Raw genomic sequence first — 9,382 nt, 5'->3', positions numbered from 1 at the left:
GATTGGGTTACAGGCCATGCCTTAGGCTACCAGTTGGAAGAAATAATGCTTTTGTCAGCTCCTGTGTCTAGTATACCGGTAAAATTCTTCCCCTCTATAGACAACTGTAACGTGGGCCTGGTCTTAAGGTCAACCACCAGATGAGCAAAGTCTGTCCCAGATGAGCCAAGCCCGTCGGTGCCCGTGGCAGTCCCGTAGAGGGGAAACAATCATGTAAGCTGGGGAAGACTATTAACTGAGCAATCCTATCTCCCGGGGAGATGGAGAAGACGCCCTGTGGGCAAGAACAGAGAACCTATAGTTCCCCAGTGTAATCTGCAAGTCTTTCAAGTTGCACAATGGCAAAATTGGCACCAGGCCCACATCTGCCGACTGACTCAGCAAGCTCCCCGATAGGGGTGCTCTCCACTGGAGCACAGACATGGCCACCACCAGCATCCTCAAACACTGGAAAGGCACGTAAGAGTTTACTCTTGTCTCCTCCAGACAAAAAGGAATCCGAACAATGTCCATCAGTGCACAGCGGGGGTGCACCTGGAAGAGCAGGTGGGACAGCATAAAGCATTCTGCGGCTCTGATCTCTCGCTCCCTTTCGCTTTCATTCTGGAGAGGCGGCAAATGCTCATCCGGATGATACCTCTCTTCCTCATAGCGAGCCGCTTCTCCCTTCAAGTCCTCCTCCTCGGAGGGGCTCAATTCCTCAGAGCTATCAAGCTCGAGGGCCTCCAATTTCTTAACTGGGTAGAGGGGCTTCCGTCTTGAAGCTCCATCCCTTTCTCTAGTTTTCTCTCCCAGGGCGTCCTTTCCCTTATCTCTCACTTCCACAGGTCTAGCGGAAGGGTCTGTGTCCTTGGGTATACTCTTTTTTCCCTTTTTTCTCTCCCTTTTATCCTGGCTAGCCCCCACTCTCTCATTACGCTCTGTTTCTGACATGCTATCTTGTAACTCCTCAAGTGCTCCCTGTCCCGAAGCTACAGAGGCGTGGCATTTCTCATCCTCCAGGCAAGAATGTATCAAATGCCAAATAGACATCTTAACAAGCGCCACTAGCACGATTAGCTGTGCTCTCTAACCTTGAGGAAGGGTCGGAGAAATTAAAACCAAACAGCATGCCTCTCAGAGCTTACCTTTGTCCTGCAGTTCTGAATCCTCTCCGTGAACGGAGGGTCTCCTCGGCACCAGCAGTTGTAAGGTTCCCCCAGCGTCCCGGGTTTCAGCACCAGTTGTGGCCCGCGCAGTCGTCTCGCCAGCAAGAAGACACGCGGACACTAGGATCCTTCTGCAGCAAGCGTTTATTGCCTCATCCAGAGGAAAAAAGGAGCCAAGCCAATAATCGGCACTGCTTATATACACCACAGCGCGTGGCGTGTCCAACTTGGCGTCTTTTCATTCTACGCACATGCGCAAACAGTTGTTTACCAGGAGTCGACAGTGGAAGTAGGCGCCATCTTGTCATGGCGAATGCCTCTCCAGCTCTACCGCTCTCCACACCAGCACCCTCGGGGCAGCTCACAACCATCTATAACTCCAGTTCCAAGAGATTCAATGCCCTTCTGCCCTCCGTGGGCCCTGCATGCACATGAACACAGCCAAACAGCCAAACACCAATATACACAAAAATAAAAATAAATGATTATTTAAATAATAAATGGTTGGTATTGGCTTTGGTAACAGGTTTAGAGGAGAAAAATAGAAAAGTTTCCTTTATTTATATTGACCTTCACTACCAATTTCACTAAAAATTGGCTGCTGAATTAATAAAAGTTTGGCACTAGACTGTGCTAAAGTCTTTTTGTTTTTTGTTTTGTTTGTTTGTTTTGATTTTGGTTTTTCAAGACAGGGTTTCTCTGTGTATCCCTGGCTGTCCTGGAACTCACTCTGTAGACTAGGCTGACCTCGAACTCAGAAATCCACCTGCCTCTGCCTCCCAAGTGCTGGGATTAAAGGCTGGTTTTTTTTTTCTTTTTTTTTTCTTTTTTTTTAACTAATTTATTTTTTGTATGAATACAGAGAACACTGTTGCTGTCCTCACACACACCAGAAGAAAGCATCAGCCCCCACTACTGATGGTTGTGAGCCACCATGTGGTTGTTGGGAATTGAACTCAAGAACTTTGGAAGAGCAGTTGGTGCTCTGAACTATTGAGCCCTCTCTCCAGCACTGTGCTGGGGTTTTAAAAGACCAGTAAGTAAGATTTCTTCCTCCAGAAACATGTTTGGAAAATCTTATGTGACAATTTATACTTCCAAGCTATTTATTAGTTTCAAGTTGAAGACATTGTGCAATTTTTTAAAAAAAAAAAAAAAATTTTTTTTTTTTGACCATTATAGACAAGTTGCTTAACCCTATGAGAGAATATATAGCTCTTACAGGCTCCGGAACTCTGGGGACAACGTTTTTCAATCGTTGATAAACTCTTTAACAAAACCTTAGGAAGAAGCAAGGGGAGTCGCTTTCGAGACAGAGTTTCTCGGTGTAGCCCTGGCTATCCTGGAACTCACTCTGAAGACCAGGCTGGCCTCGAACTCAGAAATTCACCTGCCTCTGCCTCCCAAGTGCTGGGGTTAAAGGCGTTAACAAAGGGAGTCACTTTTAACATTTTCACTTTCAGTAGAAAACAACAACCACCACACTCTTTCCTCTGGGCTTCTTCCCGCCAGACAGTTCAAAGGAAGGGGCGCGAGATGGCGGACTCCGCAGTCTACCAATTGCAGGAGGCGCCTTTGCCGGAGGTTCACGCCCAGACATGTATCAAGGGCTGGCCAATGAGGGCGCCGCTCTGTCAGCCGGCGGCGACCGATGGAAGAAGAAGAGAAGAGATTGGTCGCCGTCCGTGGCGGCTGACCAACAGGAGCTCGCTGAGCCGCGGGAGCGGGGCGCCGAGGGTCCGGGAGAGTCGCTCGGCGCCGGCGGGCGGGTGCGCAGTAGAGGATGCGCGGTAACGACGGCTGAAGTCGCGGTCGGGGCGTCCCGCCGGGTCCCCGCAGGTGAGGCTGCTCCCTTCTTCTCGGGCGTGCGGACTCTGGATGCGGGCTGCCTCCCTTTGCTCCGCGCCGGGTCGCGGGGCCCTGTAAGGTTGGCTGAGGGCGCGCTGGGAGCTCGGCGGTCCTCCTCAGTCGGGGCTGAGGACCTCGACCTTCTTCCTTCAGTCGCGAAGAATGGCGGGGTCCGGAGGAGCCGAGGCAGGGTTTGGCTCGCACGGATTGCGGATCCCGCACGGAGTAGTTCTTCAGGAGCTGGCCGCGCGGGTCGAGCCCCAGTGACTGGCTGACCCTTGTTGCTCGCTTAACTTTTAACAGAGCTTAACCCATAGCAGCGGAACTGCGACCTAGGTATTTCCATTATCCTCTTCCTGTTGTGAGACAGGCTTGGGCAGACAGGTTGGGAAACTTACTTTAGTTCCGCAGCTACTAACAGGGAGAGCCTGGAGACGAACCCAAGTCTGCCTGAATCCCCGCGGGCTCCCGGCACCCTGTTTACTGGGGAGGCGTCGCTCCTGCCTTCTGTGGTGTTTATCCAAACCAAAGCTTAGCAAGGTGAGCCGAAGTGGAGTTAGCGTTTTTTGAGGGCGGCTGACTTTTCGAGGCCATCGGACTAGTGTTTGTGTGAACTTAATGAAGGGCCTCGTATGAGCACGAGCCCAGGATTTGGGGAACTAAATTGTAGACTTGAAATAGCAGCCTGTTAGAAGCAGTGTTCAGAGTGGACAGTTGTGCGCCCTAGAATGCATCTAGACGTAACTTAGGCATGTTTGTGACAGTCTCCCTCTGGAATCCAGACTGCTCTCAAATTTGAGGCAATCCTCCTGTCTGTCTGTCTGTCTGTCTGTCTCTCTCACGATGGAATTACAATTTTGAGACACTACACAATGGAGGTGGGGCTTTTTTAAAAAAGATAATTCTTGTGAGGATGTCGTTAAACTTTAGAGCCATATTAAAAACATCAGTTTTTGAGTAGTGAAGAACTTAATTTTTAAAGCATATCACCCTTTTTTGCATAATAGTTTAAAATTGATAGGTTCTCTTCTAGAAGTCTACTAGAGTTTTAGTAGTGAACAGCTCCTGGCACGTTGTTGATTGTAGCTTGGATTCATCATTTGGACTTTTTTCCCTTGTGTTTTTGAGAAGTAGAGGACACAGTTAGTATTATTTAGCACCAGGAATGACAACCGATGGATGCTGTGTGGGCTTCACTGCTGTTACCTTCCAGTTGAAATCAAAACTGGTTGCTCTCTAGACATGTCATGGGAGGAAGTTTGATTTATTTATTTATTTATTTATTTATTGGTTTTTTGAGACAGGGTTTCTCTGTAGCCCTGGCTGTCCTAGTACTCACTCTGTAGACCAGGCTGGCCTCGAACTCAGAAATCCGTCTGCCTCTGCCTCCCAAGTGCTGGGATTAAAGGCGTACCACCGTCCGGCGGAAGTTTTATTTTAAAACACTGAACCCTGCTAAAAATTAGAATAAGAAAAAAACTGCATTTATTACTCAGGTCTAATGAATCTTAGACTTTTTTTTGAGTTGATTAAATTTATTTCTTTAAATAAGGCCTTGCTAAGTAGCTCAGACTGTTTAGAAACCTATGTAGTGCAGGCAAATGCAGTTCGACCTTCCCCTGCCTCTGACGACTTCACCCTCTAGGGGCAAGAATTGCAATATGTCACCAAGTCCAGCAATCTTGGCTTTGATGCAATGCACATGTGCTGGGATGCATCCAAATGCCTTGTGTATGCTAGGCTAGTGCTAAACTTCAACCCCCAGTCTCACTTTCGGGTTTCTTCCTCACATTTAAATTTTATCTTATAAATGTAAACATGTCTGCTTATGAGAATGTCTTTTGGGGCTTGGCTGAGAGCAGATGGAGGGTGGGGGTGGGGGGGTATGCTTAATGTGTGCAGGGCCCTGCATTCAGTCCCGGCACCACATTACCAGAAAGTGGCATTTCTGTTTGTCCTTTGTCACTTTTGATGCTATGAAAGATTACTGTTACCTGTTACATACAGTGTTACATTTGTTTTTGGTAAATGCCTATGTGCGGTTTGAGGCACAATTGCTAGGTTTCTGGGAGGTTTCTTTTGGATCCAATAACTAAGCTGCCTTATTATTTTTGCCTTTTTATTATGAAACCATGATTATAGGAAAATGGTTGTAAATGGTTTGGTTTGGTTTTGGATATAGAGTCTTACTCTTAGGCCAGGCTTGCCCATAACTTACTATGTAGCCCAAGCTGTCCTTGAATTCATGGTGATCCTCCACAGTTTAGAGTTAGTTGCCAAAACATTTCTTACTAACTTTTTTTTAAAGATTTATTTATTTTTATGTACATGAGTACACACTGTAGCTGTACAGATAGTTGTGAGCCTTCATCTGGTTGCTGGGAATTGACTTTAGGACCTCTGCTCACTCTGGTCTGCCCCTCTCACTCAGTTCCTGCTTGCTCCGGCCCAAAGATTTATTTATTATTATACATAAGTACATTGTAGCTGTCTTCAGACTGCACCAGAATGAGGGTGTCAGATCTCATTATGGGTGGTTGTGAGACACCATGTGGTTGCTGGGGTTTGAACTCATGACCTTCGGAAGAGCAGTCAATGCTTTTATCCACTGAGCTATCTCACCAGCTCTGTTACTAACTTTTAAGATTTCTTTTTTAACCCTTGTTGTGCTAAAAAGAGATCTTAAACAGAAATTCTAGAAGACTCGTATCAACTACATAACATTGTCTTAAACCTGTTTTAATAATATGTTTTATAAATACTTTATCCCCAGTGATGGCTCATGAAGTGACGATGGACTGTGATCTTCAGGTACCGTTAAATGGTACTATAGAACAAGCTACTCCAATTGAAGTTGTCAGCCATGGGGCACCTCTTCTCCAGCCTGCCCCTGCTGAACTGGCCAATAGCCAAGGCGGAGCACTTGTTCAACCTGTCCCTGCTGAAGTGGTCAGTAGCCAAGGTGGACTGCCCACTCTACAGCCCGTGCCACCAGCGTCCATTGATTTGACAGAGGAAGTACAGCCCGCAGAAGAAAATATGGAGCTTGTCAATCCTGGAACTCCGGAGGAGCATAGTCAGGGATCTGGTGCTGACCATACCGTCGGAGCTGCTACATCCGTTTCAATGAACAACTTCATCAGTGGGCTGCAGAGGCTTCATAACATGCTGGAGTTGCTGAGGCCTCCACCTTCAGACCACGGTGGTGGGCCAATAAGAACAAGGAGAAGAACGGGACCCGTTTTGAGGGCAGGAGCTGGAGGGTCTCAGAGGCTAGTCAGCGCCAGGTAAAATATAAGTTAAGTGGTTGATGCCACTCTGAGGTATGAAGCTCGGATTCTGGTCACACCCCCAGTGCCACCAAAGTTAACTTTTCAGAATTCCCACGTCCTGGTAGGTCAGATAAAACTAGTGCTTACCTTGTTTATTACTTTACTTAATATTAAGGTGGGTTTCTTATTTTTCAATAAAAATGTTTTCATATACACACGAGGTGTGGGCACACCTGTGTTTGCACGGGGGTTAAGGCAGAGTCTCAGCTGAACCTAGAACTCTCTCATATGGCTAGTTTAGCTAGCTAGTTTGCTCATGGGATCTCTTGTCTTCCTGAGTAACAAGTGGCCCTCCTGTGTTTACACATGTTCTGGTATCTGAACTCTGGTCCTTCTGTTTAAATGGCAGGTGATTTACCCCTGAGCCATCCATCTTCCCAGTCATTGTGCACGCCCTCGCCTTTTAAGGTTTTGTTTTGTTTTAAAAGCTGGGCCTGGTGTTGCATGTCTTTAGTCCTAGCACTCGGCAAAGCAGATCTCTGTGAGTTTGAAGCTAGCATGGTCTACATAAATCCTATCTCAAATTTAATTGCACGCCTTTAATCCCAGCACTCTGGAGGCAGAGGCGGAGGCAGGCCGATTTCTTGAGTTCGAGGCCAGCCTGGTCTACAGAGTGAGTTCCAGGACAGCCAGGGCTACACAGAGAAATTTAAGAATTGTAAGTCACCGGGCGGTAGAGGCGCAGGCCTTTAATCCCAGCACTTGGGAGGCAGAGGCAGGTGGATTTCTGAGTTCTGAGTTCGAGGCCAACCTGGTCTACAGAGTGAGTTCCAGGACAGCCAAGGCTACACAGAGAAACCATGTCTCAGAAAAAAAAAAGAGAGAGAGAGAATTTTAAGTCATGGAGTGGTAGACCATAGAATAAATGTTGTACAATGTTGAAAGAATGTGGATTCTGGAGCAAGATAAATACAGTACTAAAACATTTTTCCTTGATACATGTGTAAGCAAATTCTATGCTAAATTTGTGTAACTGTGAGTTTTCCCAGGACTGGTTGCTTCAGACTTCTAAACTATATTTTTTGTTCTTTGTTTTAAAGTAGGGTTTTTTTTGTTTGTTTGTTTTTGTTTTGTTTTGTTTTTACATGTACTTATTTGTATGTATGTGTGTGAGCACACTTATGTTGGCCAGCATGGAATTAAAGGTTAAAAGACAATTTGGTGGGGTTGGTTCTGTTCTACCATATAGACCCCAGGCAAACTCAAGTGATTGGCTTGCTCAGCCATCTCACCAGCACTGGACAAATTTTTTTCATTATTTGGCTTTAGTGAAATTTTTTTTCCCTATGAGATAAAATCTTATGATATAGCTCCGGCTGGCCTGGTAATACCATACCTTCTTGTTTCCACGTGCCAGCTTTTGAATTTTCTGAAATTGAGATGAATTTCTCACAACGGTGTTTGCTGTTGACTCACCTGATAGACCCCGTGAGGCCAGAATGAGCTGCTTCTGCCACAGAAAAGAAGGTCACTGCCATAGAAAAGAAGGTCAAAGTTGGGGAAATTAGTAAGCTGTTCTTTACAACAGACCCTTCAGCCAAGGTCACAAACTCCTTGATTTCAGCAGCCAGAGCCATCATCCATTTGTCAACTATTCCAACTCAAGTGTGTGAATCTGAATTTTACCCTAGAGATATTGATGAGCAGGAGAGACCAGAGCACCTGGCACCACAAAGCTCAGGAAGACTAGGAGTGCAGATGGCAAAGAAAAGCCGAATGTGTGCTTTAATTCAAGAAAAGGGTGGGCTGGAGAGATGGCTCAGCACTTAAGACCAGTAGCCGCTCTTCCAGAGAACCGAGGTGTAATTCCTAGTACTCACATGACAGATAACAACCGTCTCTAACCTCAGTTCCAAAGGATCTGATGACCTTTGTACTACATTCAGATGGTACACAGATACGCATGCAGACAAAATGCCATACACGTTTAAAAAAAAAAAAGAAGGGACCATCCAGGTGTAGTACATTCTTTTAAACCCAGTGCTTGGGAGGTGGAGTCAGGAGGATCGATGTGAGGCCTGGGTCTTCATAATGAGGATACCTTGTCTTAAAATAAACAAACAAAAGAACTAAAGCTTAGTTAAGAACAGGTAAAAAGGATTTCTTTAGTTAAGAAACCCCTAGCTGAGGAGCCACCTTGGTAGAGTTTGCCTGCTCTTGGATTTGATTCCCAGCAACACTGAATTAGGAATGGTGGTGCATACTGTTCTGGCTCTGGGAAAGTAGATCAGGATCAGGAAGGTCAGAAATTCAAGGTCATCCCTGACTACAGAGCAAGTTAGAAGCCAGCCAGGGCTCTTTGAGACCAGGCTTATTAAAAAAAGAAAGAAAGGGGGAAAAACCTGGATATGGTGATGCTTACATTTAATACCAGCACTTGGGAGGCAGAGGCAGGTGGACCTCTTGAGTTCAAGGCCAACCTATTTGGGGCTACTTAGCGAGACCCTGTTTTTTCTTTCAAAGAAAAGGGGATAGAAGGATACAAAATGTTCTTTTTGTTTGTTTGTTTTGTTTTTTTTTTTTTTGGGGGGGTGGGGGGTCAGACAGGGTTTCTCTGTATAGCCCTGGCTGTCCTGGAACTCACTCTGTAGACCAGGTTGGCCTCGAACTCAGAAATCCACCTGCCTCTGCCTCCCAAGCGCTGGGATTAAAGGTGTGCACCACCACTGCCCTGCACAAAGTGTTCTTATGAGATTCTTTAGGGTTGGAGCCAGAGATCCACCTCAGGACCTCTGGACCTTATGTATGCTGTACTGAGAAATAGTAGAATATTCCAGGCTGTGGGAGCACGTGTCACCCAGCACTAGGGAAACAGAACCGGAAGGATCCTTTTGAGTTCAAGGCCAGCTTCATGAGTTCCAGGGCAGCCAGGGGTACACAAAGAAAACAAAACAAAAGGCAGAATGGGACTATGGGAAAATTTCTCCTTAGAGTAGTAGTAAAGGAGTTAGTAAAATTTGAATCAAGTTTTCATAACTGAGAATTAGCCAAATGCCAGTAATAATCTAGGGTGTGATTAGTAAAAAACAGCAAGTGATTCTCGGTGCTTTTTGT

General features: G+C 46.1%; 1 protein-coding gene across 3 annotated transcripts in view; it reads left to right on the top strand.

Annotated features, from left to right (window-relative positions):
- The first annotated feature begins 2,742 nt into the window (after positions 1–2,742).
- Rfwd3 (ring finger and WD repeat domain 3) overlaps positions 2,743–9,382 on the top strand; it is a 32,727-nt gene continuing 26,087 nt past the window's right edge. Inside the window, exons 1-2 of one of the 3 annotated variants that reach the window (XM_031341454.1) lie at positions 2,743–2,987; positions 5,770–6,283. In XM_031341454.1, the coding sequence (XP_031197314.1) occupies positions 2,747–2,987; positions 5,770–6,283 (755 nt within the window). In that variant the 5' untranslated portion in view covers positions 2,743–2,746. Of the gene's footprint in view, positions 2,988–3,029; positions 3,333–3,412; positions 3,537–5,769; positions 6,284–9,382 lie in introns of those variants that run through there. The other 2 variants (XM_031341455.1, XM_031341456.1) reach the window with 2 other exon arrangements.

This window comes from Mastomys coucha, unplaced genomic scaffold (genome assembly GCF_008632895.1).
Source record: "Mastomys coucha isolate ucsf_1 unplaced genomic scaffold, UCSF_Mcou_1 pScaffold22, whole genome shotgun sequence".
NCBI lineage: Eukaryota > Metazoa > Chordata > Mammalia > Rodentia > Muridae > Mastomys > Mastomys coucha.
The sequence above is the reverse complement of the archived record's forward strand: the minus strand, read 5'-3'. Positions and strand labels throughout refer to the sequence as shown.